At 39.9% G+C, this 15,969-nt stretch overlaps 1 protein-coding gene across 2 annotated transcripts in view; it reads right to left on the bottom strand.

Annotated features, from left to right (window-relative positions):
* Positions 1-15,969, bottom strand: part of LOC142140690 (transient receptor potential cation channel subfamily M member 2-like) — a 131,524-nt gene that overhangs the window by 91,502 nt on the left and 24,053 nt on the right. For both annotated transcript variants that reach the window (XM_075198478.1, XM_075198479.1), the window contains exon 2: positions 1,314-1,510. In XM_075198478.1, the coding sequence (XP_075054579.1) occupies positions 1,314-1,466 (153 nt within the window). In that variant the 5' untranslated portion in view covers positions 1,467-1,510. The remainder of the gene's footprint in view (positions 1-1,313; positions 1,511-15,969) is intronic.

The following is a 15,969-nucleotide window of genomic DNA, read 5'->3' as shown; positions in this document are numbered from 1 at the left end:
TATATCTGTGGTTAGCAAACCACTACACTTCCCACGCAGTTTTCAGAGGCAAACCGGCAGAGATACCAACCTCCGATATGGAGGATGAAAACTCACACAGCATGCGGTGTCTGGTGGTCTACAACATTCCAGACCGCCATAAAAAGGCTGATTTGTAGACATAGTTTTGACAGGTAAAATAGCATTTTGAGCCAGAAAAAAAAATTATTACCAGGGAGTCAACCTTGATATATTAATTATGGGGCAATAATAATTTATTTATTATTCAGTCAATATTATGTTATTATTTTATAACGAGGGCAATATACAAGTATTATTTGATCACAGGGGGCATTAATATTACTGTAGTGCCACAAGTCTGCACTTTAAATGGTACCCCCTTCATGGAATAATCTGTTTTTCCCATGTAGTGATATTACCCCTGTGATAAAAAGATAAAATAAAATTGGCTGGCTGATAAATATATTATTATTACATCCATATTTAAGCTTAATACAGTATACGATTTATATTTTTTCCATGTGTAAAAATCGGGATGGTGGTTTTAGAACTGGCGCATAGAAATCAAGTGGCTTGCAGTGCAGTTTTGCCTTTGGTAACTCTTAGTTCGCATATTTCCCCCTAAGTTTTATATTATTACATCTTGTTAGCACCCACATTGAGGTGGGCAGGGAGAAGACCCTTCCTGAAATTGTTTCATTGTAATTCCAATGTAGTTTAAAATAAATAACCTCGGATGAGAAATAAGCCAGTGCTCGGTTAATCTCATATCATACATGATGCCAGCTGCACAGAAACAGACATTTGTTGCTAGCACTTGTCCTTATCTGTGTGTATGTAGCAAAATGAAAACACGAGGTATTGGTTCATATTTTGATCAAAACATTTAAGCCTGCATCCCAGCATCAAGGAATCTTATTGCATGCAGGTCCTACACTGACCTATATGCTTCAAACACCATTAAAGTGCAGTTAAAAGTCAGATGCGGTCACCTCCCAGGTACAGGGGATTATGTCTAGCAAAGGCTGGCTTGTGAGCCCCAAATATGGCCTTATGTAGGCCTGAAAGACAGCTACCAAAATAACCACCTCAGTTTCTTTCTGCTGATGTGTAATTCTGAACGAAAGTGTGTGACATATAAGAAGGGGGAAGTTGTGTATTCCATTTGTCTCATGCCCTCAGTTTCTTAGGGGTGAATGTTATAAATTTGAACTTTGCGTTGTGGTAAAATGCAAGTCGATATTTCCTTCTGCAATGTGTAAATTGAACAATGATATAGATAATTTAGCGAGATGTTGTGTGAAATATCTCACATTCAATTCATCCAGAAATTTTGGTGACGCTTTCTTCCGTTTCTTTGCATCAGCGGTGGTGGGACGGTACGGAGACTGCAAGTTGCCCCTCTTGTGAAGCTCAACCCCATCCGCTCGGTCTTGATTTCTGGTCTTACTCTTCATATTCCCCATGATATCTGTGACTATAAAGACCGGGCCCTAGGGGACTTCTCATCCTGAGAGAGAAAACAGAGGAGAGCTAGAAATAAGGAGACTGATGACACAACATGAGCACAACCCCACCTTCCAATGTGTAACAAGAGGACCCAGGACATCACTCACATATTACCGCCATACTCAGGAACAAGAGATCCCAGAGTACAACACAAATACACACTAATAATAAGAGCACACAGGACACCACTGTCACACATTAGGCCTGAGTCATTAAGGAGAGCAAAGCATAAAAAAGGAGTATCATTTGCACCTGGGCAAAACCATGTTGCATTGGAGGGGGAGGTAAATTTAAAAAGTGGGGACAGATTTATAGTTGGGGTAGGACATGTCCTAGATCAACATTAAATTTAAGTGTAATAAAGTTATTAAGTATTTGTGTGTTAGATGAAAAAACAGCCAGTATTTAACTTATGTGCAAAATAATAAACTAATTTGCACCCCTTGCATTGAAACATGGTTTGTCCCAGAGAACATTTACTCCTTTTTTGCCTTAATGACTCGGGCCCATTGTGTATTAAAAGTTCCAAGAGCACAACACAAACACACACACACTTTTAAGAGGACCCAGGACATTACCATCCCACATTGTATAATAAGAGGGGACTCATCACATCACACTGGGTAATAAGAGATGCTCAGACACCCCAAAAACATAAAAAGGGGGTTTAGTATGCAAACCCAAATATGTCAAATGTTTGAAAAGATGTATCAATGTTGTAACTGACTTTATACAATACAGGAGGGTGAGTCCCAAATGTGGGCCATTATGGTATAAATATTGAGGCAATATCTTCTCATATCAACTGGTGTATATCATTACAATGCATATACAGGCGCACACAGATGACTTGAAGCCCTTAATGTATTGGGGGAGTCTCAATATCAAGATGCAGGTACTTTACAGAAATTCATTACAGAATAACAGGAAAATAACCTTAAAAAATAGTGAAACACTTCGCTAAACCCAAAGCCGCGTTTATGAGTCAAACTCATAAAATTACAAACTGGTTGTCGGTTCAGATGATAATGAAAGTTGTGAGTCCCTATCATCCTCTTTATCAAAGTGTGACAGATCTGTCTTTATGTAATTACAGCTAAATTAACTTTGAGGGCAGTATGTCAGGTCCTAAGAGGTAAAAACATAGTTTATCTGAAATTACAGTCACGTGCCAGTGACTATATGCAGCAGAAATGGGCAAATGTTCTCAGACAATGACAAATTGCAAAATACTTTGAACAAGGAAAGAAGCAATGCTAGTGCCAGTGGTAATGAAGCAAAGAACACTAGTAATAATGAGTTTTCATCGACATTTAAAAATAAATTAAATATGAGTGGTAAACATTTGTCAGTTGCATTGAAACATGTTGGCAGATTCTGGTGCCATAACCTTACATTAAAATAAGCAACCTATTTTCGAAAAAATGGGAAGTTCGATTTAGCGATGAGGAATGATGAAGCGGAAACAGCCACTCAAAAAATATGTAGCAATCATTGAGTTGGCATGTAAAAGACAAAGTAACAATTTTAACTCAATTGTCAACATTATGAAGGTATAACACAATCTGTACCACATGGCACATATTACCAGTCTGTGCCCAAACAAACATATTATCAGCCTGTGCCCCATCACACATGTCGCCAACCTGATATATATATAGTACTATCTGTAATACTAAAGGCTTGTGGAATAGCCGGATAAGGGACCTGGGGTTTATGGATGGAGAGAGTAGGGTGGGCTCCAACCATTAGATCTGTAGCCGGGTCTTTCAGGTAACCTGTTGCTAATCAACAGGTGCACCTGAATTTTGCAGGTAAAAGGCTGCTTCTCAGCACAGTGTCTCTCTCTCTCTCTCTCTCCCTCTCCCTCTCCCTCTTCCTCTCCCTCTCCCTCTCTCTCTCTCCCTCTCTCTCCCCCTCTCTCTCTCTCTCTCTCTCTCTCTCTCTCTCCTCTCCCTCTCTCTCTCTCTCTCTCTCTCTCCCTCTCCCTCTCCCTCTCTCTCCCCCTCTCTCTCTCTCTCCCTCTCCCTCTCTCTCTCTCTCTCTCTCACCTTGATATGCATGTGATTGAACTGTGCTGACACAGTTTATGTTTTATTTTACTTTATTAGTCATTATTAACAACCCGTTCGTTAGAGCCAGACAGCAAGGTATTTATTTTAAAGTTTTCTTTTATTTTGCTCCTTAATAAAACCTGTTTGATGCCAGTTGCACCGAAAATCCAGGACTTGCGTAACTTTGTTGCTGCTGTTTACTACCGTCTACCCCAAGAGATGGTACATATTCCCCTCACACGTTCACAACTTGGTGGAGAACGCAAGCAAAAGATCTGCACATATTAAAGAACAACAGCTTTGAGAAACAAGTCTGTGTGTGGGGGAAAATAATAAAAGGTCTTGCATTTGACCTGTTATATGGGAAAGTCTTATGAACCCTAATACAGGTCATCGTCAGCTGGACAAAATAGCTAAATTCTGCCTTTTCCCTGCACCAAAAAGCAACATGGAGGATGCAATTAAAGTGCTGTTAGAATCTTCCAGGCAGCAGCAGCTAGTCTTTGAGGAGTCCTTGAGGCAACACCAGGAGGCAATTACCGCACAGCAGCTAGCCTTTGAGGAGTCCTCGAGGCAACAGCACCAAGCCAGGCTTCAAAGGAGGTGGTGCAATCTTTCGCAGCCTTATCTAGCAAGGCTTCCTCAGAGGACACAACTAGCTCCAGCTCTATACGGGCTAGTCATTTTCTCCAAAAGATGACCGAGGGAGATGTGGAAGCATATTTAACTACTTTTGAAAGAACCGCAGAGCGTGAGGAGTGGCCCAAAAAACAGAGGGCTGGCTTGTTGGCACCTTTTCTGGTCGGAGAGCCTCAAAAAGCCTATTTTGACCTGAGTAATGTAGATGCTCAAGACTAGGAAAAATTTAAATCTGAAATATTACCTCACCTGGGAGCCACCCTGTCAGTTCAAGCGCAACGTGTGCTCCGCTGGGTTTACTCCCTGGACAAGCTGCCTTGCTCACAGTTGCATGACCTCATCCACCTGACCAAGAAGTGGCTATAGCCCGAGACCCACAGATGGTGGAAAGAGTCGTCATAGACCGGTATTTACAATCTCTGCCCGTGGTTTTGAGCAAATGTGTGAGCCATGGAGACCCACAGAATGCTGACAAGTTCGTCGAGATGGTGGAGAGGTATCTTGCAGCAGAGGAACTGCTGGTTACACCGCAGTGCCCCCTAGACCCGCAACAGCGCATTTCAGCATTACCTGGTAAGACTGTTCCAGGGGAAAGTGGTGCTGGGCAGTTAAGAGGTCTTAAAGTGAAGAGACTGTTGGCGCTGGGCCTGGAGATTGGCCAGTAAGGTCAGGAAGGTCCACAACACATAAAAGACTTGACAAATATGTGCTTAAATGTTTTAAATGTCGTATGCCAGGATATTTTGTAGCTATTTGTCCAGATGTGCAAGAACCCATGCAATGTGATGCTACTTTTGAATGTCACATAATGTCTTTCTTTGGCAGGTTAGACTGTACTGTTTAACCTCTGGCCAAGCCAGAAAAACAAATATGTGTAGTACAAAAGGAAGGCAACCAGATAGAGGCATTGTTAGACTCAGGAAGAGTAGTTACTCTTGTAAAAGCAGGAGGTTACTTGGGACACCTGGCATTATGTCACAACTGAGGTGAATATTGATACTTCTTGTGGTTTGTCTACTGTTAAAGTCGGGTTAGTCCCATTTTACCCATTTTTGGAAGTTATGGGAGTCCCGTATGTTCTCAGATATGAAGTGTAAAGTGTTTGACGGCACTGCTGGTCCGGCAGCAGGCGGTGTGTACTGTGAGCCCACTGAGCTTTTTTCCATTTGCTAGTATGGCAGGAAAATAATGAGTAATGAGAACCAAACTGAGGCACCACTTAGAGGGGCAGATGAAGCTTTAGACAGAGCTGAAAGTATGCCTGACCTTGTAATGAGGACAGAGCAGTTAAGAGATCCCACTTTAATGAGAGCAAGAGAAAATGTGAAAGCCATTGACGGGAAGCCTGTAGAACCTGATGATAGTCTCATATACCCGCACATGGCCAGTCGAAATGAGCTTCTGTACCAAGTGACATAAAGGAGTGAGGATGTGATAGAACAACTGGTAGTTCTCCGATCATATAGGAGAGAATCGTGTTAGACCTAACTCATGGTCACATCACAGCTGGACACTTAGGGGCACAAAAAACAACTGAAAGGATCTTACAGCGGTTCTTTTGGCCAGGGGTATATTAAGAGGTACCAGACTATTGTTCCTCCTGTCCAGAGTGCCAGTATCATGCTCCCAGACTTCATTTCAGGAGCCCACTAGTGTCCATGCCTATTATAGGAGTGACAGGATAGCCATGGACCTTGTTGGGCCCTTGTTAAAGTCTGCTCGGGGGCATCAGTACATCCTAGTAGTAATGGTCTATGCTACCCGCTATCCTGTAACCATCTGCTTGCGCAATATTTCAACCACAATCATAGCAAGGTAATTGGTGCATGCTTTCAGCCGTGTAGGAATACCTAAAGAAATTTTTACTAACCAGGGCACCCCCTTCATGTCTAGAATAATGAAAGAAATGTGTAAATTGTTTAAAGTCACTCACCTCAGTTTATCATCCCCAGACTGATGGTTTGGTGGAACAAAACCTTAAAAAAACATGCTAAAAAACTTGTAGACAGTAATGGGAAAAACTGGGACTACTTGTTGCCATATTTGTAACTGGCCATCAGAGAAGTCCCTTAGTCTTCTACAGTGTTCTCCCCATTTGACCTATTATATGGGATACATCCTAGAGGATTGCTGGATATGGCAAAGAAACTTGGAAAGGACAACCCACTCCATATAAAAGTGTTATTGAACACGGGCCTCAAATGCAGGACCGGATTGCTGCGGTAGTACCCATTGTCAGGGAGCACATGGAACAGGCCCAAAATGCTCAGCAGAGAGTGTATATTAAGAACGCCCATGTTCATACATTTACAGGGACAGAGTGAATATTCTAGTGACCACAGTAGACAGCAAGTTTTTGGCCAAATGGCAGGGCCCATTTGAAATCAGGGGAGAAAGTGAACTAGGGTAACTATAAAGTGTATCAGCCTGGGAAAAGAAAGCCTGAGCAAATCTATCATGTGAACCTGATAAAACCCTGGAATAATAGGTTAGCCCTGGCCGCTGAACCGGGTGAGCCACGACTCAACGTCCTTCAGTTCCTGAAGTAATAGTATCGGAGACACTATCTGCGGCCCAAAAGAGTGAGGATAAGGAGTTTGTTGTAAAAAACAGGAATGTATTTTCTGAGCTAATCTGCCGAACCCCCATAATAATAAGACATGACATAGTTACAGAACCAGGGGTGGAGGTCAACTTAAAACCATATAGGATACCCGAAGCCCAGTGAGACACTATTTCCAAGCAGAGCGCCAATTTTATGTTACTTGCAAATCTAGGTCTAATTTTTATATATTTAAGGATTTTCTTTAGCTCATTAAACTGACACTGAGGCCAGCCTAGTCAATGTATCAAATCACATCATTAAGCCATGCCCACCTCTGTTCTCCCGCAAGGTGCGCAGTGAGTGGTCAGTGGCATGATGATGCTCTAAGTGGTATCATACACATCGCTCCGCCCACTCAATGACACCAATTGCATTACCAAGTCCTGCCCAATTCTCCACACAGAGGACAGATGAAAAAAATAGGCAAGTGTGACATAAAAATAGGGACAATCCAGAGACAGGTCTTTAAGCTTGGACTGTCCGTGGGTATTATTACACTAGGCAAACACCATTATTAAACAGGAAATGCTACAAACCCTGGTGCTGAATTAAGTTTTTAAATCACTGGAGAGCTAGTACATCACCCCAGGCAGCTGTAAGGGAACCTGTGCTTTCTCCAATACCAATTTACAAAAATCACATCGAAAACAGCGCTGTGGATTGAAATACTACTATTCGTAAATGACTGCGTTCATGGAGACATGTGAAAACATATATAACTTATTTTCATTATAACTAAAACATATAAACATACCAAACATACTTTTCAAGGTCTCCTAAAAAATCTATATAGGCAGCTAATAAATATCTGACAAATCCTAATTAGTGCACTGACCTTAGGGGTTAAATTGGAGACCTAAACTAAAAGGATAGATATATCTATCAATCACTTAATGACCTACAACATTCAAATGGACAACTTAGTTCCTGATTGGCAATTCTAACGCACAGTAATACAATGTTGCCGTTCTCCAGATCTAGCACTGATTGAAAATTTCTCACACCAAATCTGCATCACGATTTACAGTTATTATGTCAATCTGTCCATCGATTGAAAATGGTGTCTCTACATCCAAAAATGTTCTTATTCAGCAGATTCAGAAGGAACAAATCTTTTGTCCCAATCATAATTTGCTCTCAAATACATATATGTATATATAAATATATATATATATATATATATATATATATATATATATATATATATATATATATATATATATGTCCATAACTATAACCACAATTACAGTGTGTTGTAGTAGAATATTCTAAACAAGCAGTTCGTCATTAAAAGTGAACCACGTATTAGCAGATACAAAGTATATGCATATAGCTACCATGATGATTCCTTCAATGATCATCCAGAAGACTCCTTACCTCCAAAACTTCTCTTCCGTTCCGAACTGCAGACTTTAGAAATAAACTTGGCTTAAATATTTTAGTGTTCTCCTCGCAGTAGGCTGCTTTCTGAGTGCTGGATCTTGATTTCCACATTAATTTGTAGGTATTAAAAAGTGCAATACTAGCCCAGTGCTGTGTGTGTGAAAATTTCCTCCTATTCCTGACTTGTTTCATAGAAAAAGTGTGATTACATCAGGAGAACAATTAGTGATGTGAGCACTTACTGACAGGAAGCGACTTCTATAGGTCTCTCGGATACATACTCAATTATTTATCAGGTGTGCAAATCAGCAAACAATTCTTTTTACAACCAACTAATTTCTTCTTTAATTTACTAATAAAAAATAAAAGATAAATACACAATTAAATATCAAAACATGTTTCAACTAACCCATAAATTCACCCCAAAAGGAAGGGGGGGGATAAAATTAAAACTATAATAACTAAAAAAAATAATATTTTGTTTTCTTTTCGGATCATAATTTTCAGGATCAGTTTTCCATTCAAATCATATTAGTTACGATCTCTGGGCTTCATTTAGAGTGGGACACAATGTGCGTCTAAGACTTACATGAAAGAGTAGGAGTTGGAGTGTGCCGCAGATTGGTAGGGTATTACCAAGCTGCGACCAGTTCCTGCAGCTAGCCAACTACTTGCACCACCTAATTCCTGCTGCTCTTTTTCAGTCTTGTTTTGACGTGTGTTCCGCCTGCGTCTTGATCCAACCAGGGTAGTTTTTGCGGGCAGACGCCCATAGTATCCGAATTATTCACGGTCACGCCTACATAACTCCGTGTTCCACCTTTTCCCTCGTACTGAGGCACAAACTGTCGCAAGTGTAGACTTCGTCTGAAAAGCAGACGGAACTGCAGGGAACTGTTGCTTACTGCGCATGCCCCATCAGTGGATATGTGCAGGATGCGCCTGAAATGGACTTTGTGTCCGACTGAGGCCCTCTGTATGCAATCCTTCTTAACAATATGCAAATAGATTCGTACTTTAGGAATATAAATGAATACATTTATATATTATTTTTTATTAGTAGATTACAGTACAAATTAATTCCTTGTAAAAAGAATTGTTTGCTGATTTGCACACCTGATAAATAATTGAGTATGTATGTGAGAGATCTTTAAAAGACGCCTCATGTCAGTAAATGCTCACATCATTAATTGTTCCTGGGAGGAGAGCCGGTTGTTAGAACTGAAATTCACTAGGTTACCCGGCTCCCTTAGTTTCAGGAATCAAACCGATGAGAACGAAAGATACAAAAATATCCTTTACTATCTACACAGTAACACAACAGAATAATTAACTGCACACTTTGAACAACAGGTCAGTGGATCACCACAGTCAATATGAGTCCCAGCAAGGATTCCCACCCACCTTAGCTACACAAAAGTTCCACAGACAAAAAGGACTGTTAGCGGGAGGATCCAGGGAGACTTGATATCTTGCTGTTCCAGGCCGCCTGGCCAACTCTCTACCAGCGTTGTGGGGCTCTGAGTATCAGTCTCCCCACTCCTGTGGGCGCACCAATTTTCCCGGAACCTGGCGAGTATCTCCCGATGGAGTGAGGTGATGACAAATCCCTAAGTGTAGCAGCAGCCTGCTTTCCAGGATACAGGGCAGAGAAGATCCCCAGGTTTGCTGGTAGAGAATAGAAACTCGACACCAGTCAGCTTTGCACCTTCCAGTCAACAGTCCACAGCATGTATACCCTCTACACCCATGGGGTGGCTCCTTATATCCAGTGTCAAATTCCCACTGTATTCTCCCCTGCCCATGCAAACCCCTGGGTCTCTCCTTCTTCAACATTGGTGGGTGCTGGACAAGGGGTTTGGAGAGGGAGTGGAGATGAGCTGTCCTTCCACAGTAAATGGGCCAGTCATGTGGAAGACATTGGATACTAATTGCTGCTGGTTGACGGGCTGGTGGGAGATGTTATTCTGGCAGTGTGGCCCAATCCGGTCACAGTCCCTCTGATGAAATCGCACGTTTGCGATGAACGGCATCCGCAATAGTAGCAAGTTTTAGATCTACGCATATAGCAAACACAGCATTGAGCAATTATTTCACTTTTCAATGTCTACAAATAACGTGGAAATCATGATCCGCCTTTCAAAAGCCAGCCTACTGCGTGAAGATAGCTAAACTGTTTAAACAAAGTTTATATTATAAAGTCTGCAGTTCAGAACGGAAGAAAAGTTTGGGAGTTGTGGCGTGTTATAAATGATTGTTCAAGGAATCCTATATATATATATATTGGCATTTTTTCTGCTAAAAAGTGGTTATCTTTTAGTGACGGATTGCTTGTTTAAATCATTTTACTACAGCACACTGTAATTGAACAATCAGCTGCAGTCTGACTTGCTTTAGGTATGGACATATATGAACATACATATATGCATTTCAAAGCAAATTTATGATTGGAACAAAAGATTTGTTCGTTCCGAATCTGCTGAATAAGAACTTTTTTGGATGTAGAGACACCAGCTTCAATTGATGGAAAGATATAATAACATGACATAATAACTGTAAAATCGTGATGCAGATTTGGTGTCAGAATTTTCAATCAGTGCTGTGTCCGACGAACGGTATATATATATATATATATATATATATATATATATATATATAAAGCAGCAGATAGATTAAAACGTGGCGCTCAAACACAGAATATGTGAGTAGAAGTTAATAATAAATATCCAGCCTCCCTCCCAAAATACGGATGGTACTCCGAGAATAAATGAATCAATATATACAAAGATAGGAGGATAAAGTGGGGCCAATATAGGTAGTGTTAGCTGGTAACAATCACCCAGACAGTCAATGATTATTGAAATGCAGAGTATGAATCTTAGCAAGCTGGTACAGTCATTATTCAACAGCTTCCAGATACTCCAGCTCTATACCGAAATGCAGACAGAGAAAAGCAAAAGATATAGTGTCACAGGCACCCGTGATGTACAGTATAATAATAATAGGTGGCCGCGTACCCAATAGATATAAATAAACAGCTTATCTGTGTCAGAATAATCTGAACGTAGTCTCCAGACGGCCAAGTGAATCAGGAACCGATGTGTAAACTGCTTGTGAAGATATATTATATCTGGATCATCAACCACAGCAAATTCACTGCTTGCAAACTCCACTCAGCCGATATTTAAAAAGGAAAGAGCCATATAGTGTAGTACTTTTTAAACGATTTAATCGACATATATCATAAAAAATGCACACTCACAATATATATATATTTTAAATGCTTATCTGTAATCCTGTAGTATAAGGAATACAGCTACACAGTGTGGATATCTGGACACTCCATGAAGTGAACACCGATGGACTCCATACAAAAGTACTCAAAGGGAAAACTCTCACGGACCAGGTGGGCAGCAGAGCCTTCAATATACCAGGAATAGATGATAGGAAACAACCTCAACGCATTTCGTCATGTAAAGACTATATATATATATTAGAGATGCTCAGGCTCAGTTCCCAAACTCAGCAGATCCAAGTACAGAGATGAGCCGGCTCGGTGCTTTTGTGCGTCCTCGGAATTGAAAACGAAAACTTGTTACATCGTTGGATCTCGCGAGTGTAGCCGATGATATACAAATTGAGGATGCAACTTTGGAATTGCAACAGGATGAGGGGGATATTTGTGTAACTGACGAGGACGCTAATGAGGATGTTGATAAGGATGATGTTGTTTGTGTAAATCCTGCGCAGGTGGAAGCAGTTTTTGCACGTGATAAGAAGAAGGCCATTGTCATGCCTGGGCATAAGACTAAAAAATCCCCTTTTTATGAGTGGAATTATTTTGAGCCAAATCCTGACAACAGTTGTCTAGCCATTTGTAGCGTTTGCACAGTAATGTAAGCATGGATGTATAAATAGACGTGTATATGTATCACCTTCCACTTTTCTGCATTTTCATCAGTATTGCACAAAGTGTTTGTAATCTGCACTTTATGTCAAAGGTACCTGACTATATTATAATTTTGTGGAATTGGGGCTGATTTGAAGCTCAGTGATGAACTTGCTTTTTGCTGTGAATTACAATGGTTCTTTTTAGTGTATTGTCTGGCACCCGAGATTGGTCTGGGTTTGATAAAAGCCACACATCCCGGGGGGGGGTCAGTGCTCATCACCATGTATTAGCTGTAGAATCACCACAGTTATCCAAGGAACGGGTGGAGCGATCAAATGACCCATAACTGATTTCATGATCCAAGGATAATTTCATCTTGCACCACTTTTCTTTTCTGCCACTGCTGTGTGGCCATGTTTCCTAGATCTGCTATGAACTGCCGTGTGTTTGTGCCATTGCTCCGTCGCTTAGCATCCAGCCAGGTCGCTGCAGTATTTGTTTGTATAAAAATAATATTGTGACCTGTGAGGTGGTCAAAATTGACTGCAAATGACTTGAAATTAGTGTTATTGAGGTTAATAATAATGTAGGGGGGGGTAAGCAAAAATATGTGACTTTAGTTTAAAAAAATATGGATTTTTGAAAAAAAATCAGGATCCAAAACCAAAACACGAAGTTAATCCGAATCCAAAACCAATACCAGAACAAGGGGGTCAGTAAACATCTCTAATATATATATATATATATATATATATATATATATATATATATATATATATATATGTGTATATATATATATATATATATGTATATATGTAGATATATATATACACGTTAACCCGTGCATGATACTCATGCATTCTAGTCAAATCAAGCTACTTAAGGTGTTAAAAAGGTTCTTGTCATGCATTTGGGCCATATCCCAGGCCTCAAGCACCAACCACTCCCCACTGTCACCCCCGGCAACCACCAACCACTCCCAACTGTCACTTCTCCTTCAGGAAATATATATATATTTTTTTTAAATCTTTAGACACACTTTTAACAATTAACAAATTAAATTAACAAATTAAAAACATCTTAGTATACCAAATTTCAGCCCTTTCTGAATTTTTTTTTCCACGCACACTAAGAATTTAGTAGGTCAGTGTATAACTCCGCCCAGCAGGTGGCGCTGCAGCTTGGTTTTATTTTTTCCACACACAGACAGACTAACACACGCCACTAGACATTTATATTATAGATATATATATATATATATATATGTATATATACATACATACACACATACATACATACATACATACGCACACACACATACGCACATACACATATATATATGTGTGTGCGTATGTATGTATGTATATATATATTTAATATATATAAGCCTAGTGGCGTGTGTTAGTCTGTGTGTGAAAAAAAAAAAACAAGCTGCAGCGCCACCTGCTGGGCAGAGTTATACACTGACCTACTAAATTCTTAGCATTATCTAATATATTATCTAATATATAAAAGTAAAAGCCTAATTTTACGAGTTGAGGGCTCAAACTCATTTTCGTGAGGTGATTTTACCTCATGAACACACATGTGTAGCGACGTGCGTTAGTGTGTGTGTATGGAAAAAACTATTTTCTCAGAAAGGGCTCATCCAATTGACCTAAAATTTGGTATACTGACATTATTTGACAAAAAAAATTAGAATAGTGAAGTCAGTTAACTTCCATCATCCCCCCTTCCCCCCGTGGGAGGGGTAGTAAAGGCTAAATTTACGAGTTGAGGGGTCAAACTCATTTTCGTAAGGTAATTTTACCTCATGAACACACATTAAAAAGGGCGCTTGCGTCGGGAAGTAACGCTCTTCCCCTGAGGAGGCCTGGGCTAGGCCCAAATGCATGACAAGAACCTTTTTAAGACCTTAAGTAGCTTGATTTGACTAGAATGCATGAGTATCATGCACGGGTTAACTTGTATATATATATATATATATATATATATATATATATATATACATATATTGTCGAAGTAATAATGACCAATAACCCTATATCGCCAATTAGTTCAATAGAATGAACTAATGAACTTGAATTTTATGTGTCTGTACTTTTAAGAAGAAAAGTACTTACCTTTACTCTACATATTGCACAATAGAGAAAAACAACAAGAAACAGGTTTTTAGTAACATTCCATAATTTCACAATGGCCGGACAAGGCCAAGAACATTGTTGCTCAAATAAGGTCAAGAAGACCCTTCCAAGAGACCCTACAAGAACATGTCACGTTAATGAAGATTAATGATAGAGACTTAGGGGTATATTTACTAAACTGCGGGTTTGAAAAAGTGGGGATGTTGCCTATAGCAACCAATCAGATTCTAGCTTTCATTTATTTAGTACTTTCTACAAAATGACAGATAGAATCTGATTGGTTTCTATAGGCAACATCCCCACTTTTTCAAACCCGCAGCTTAGTAAATCTAGCCCTTAGAGTGTCAGCAGTGATGTAAGCTGGGAAGGTGTGTTATAAGTAATGATGGGTAACGTTTTCTATAAAAGAAGGACTTAATCAAATATTGATTGTCAATTGGCATTTGAGACCCTGGGCGTATGTCTGATTCGTCCAGTATGGCTGTATCTATGCATAATATCTTTTAATAAAGAATAGAAATATTATATTTTGGAAACCTGCTCATCTCAATTATTATTTAAAGAGAAGAATAGAAAACTCTTATACAAGCTGGGGGCTTTCGTCCTACGGGCCTCACATTCCACACCTTACTCTCTTCATGACTGCTTCGACAAGGTGGAGACGTTGATGCCCTACACTCCTCTGCACTGGTGAGTATCGGATGTGTTAAATATATCTGTGCTCCGAAGTGTATCGAGGTACCGAAGCAGTAAGTGAAGAGAGGGTAGGGATGGATGCTGAGAGGTAAAATAATCTAGGACCTTATTGCTAAATGTGTTATTAATGTGTTTCTACCTAAACTATTGTTAATTTTAAATGTTGCTAAAATGTGCTTTTTTTCAGTTTGGACTGACAGACCCATAACTGGCAAAAGACATCAACAAACAGGTATCACTGCGGTTCTAGGTAATTGGGTTATCACTGACAGTAACCTCCCATTATAGGTAGGATGAAGTGAAAAATACCCTAACATTGGTGAAAACTAGAGATGCTCACTGACCCCCCTGTTTTGGTTTTGGTTTTGGATCTGGGTTAGCTTCAGGTTTTGGTTTTGGTTTTGCCAAAACCGCCCTGATGTGTTTTGGTTTTGATTTTGTTTAGCTATTTTTTATTAAATTTAATTTTTTGGGGTAAAATCATATAATTCTGTTATTATTTTGTACCTACATTATTATTAACCTCACTAACACTAATTTCCATTGATTTCCGTTCACTTTTAGGAGAGGTAGCATGTACAATTCATCAAGCCAAGCAGTTCATCCACAAGGAGTGGCACTTTGTGGCTGAAGTACAAGACCAACATGGCCCTCCCTAAACAAGCTAACAATGGGCTTGTTAAAGTAATGGCAGAAACAAATATAAGTGCCAGGAAAGATTATTGGTGCAATATGGAATTGTCCTTGGGATCTCCCACCCATATGTTGGATCTTACAAAAGACATGCACACTTTAACAAACCAAGCACTTCAGCGACAAGGGCGGCCACTTTTGTGGCTGAAGTGCTTGGTTTGTTTGGGCCCCCACTAAATCAGCTATCAATGGCCTAAAGGCATATTAAACCAACAGTGCTGTGAAGTGAATTCTACACTGTCAAGATGATGTCGTCATCATCTTCACCCTCATCAGTGTGTACATCATCATCACAGACTATTAATTCATCTCCGCTGGAATCCGCCATTAGAGAAGTGTCAGTACTTGGATGGT

Source organism: Mixophyes fleayi, chromosome 2, assembly GCF_038048845.1.
Source record: "Mixophyes fleayi isolate aMixFle1 chromosome 2, aMixFle1.hap1, whole genome shotgun sequence".
In the NCBI taxonomy this organism is placed as follows: Eukaryota; Metazoa; Chordata; class Amphibia; order Anura; family Limnodynastidae; genus Mixophyes; species Mixophyes fleayi.
Note: the sequence above shows the minus strand (reverse complement) of the source record. Positions and strands in the feature narration are given on the sequence as shown.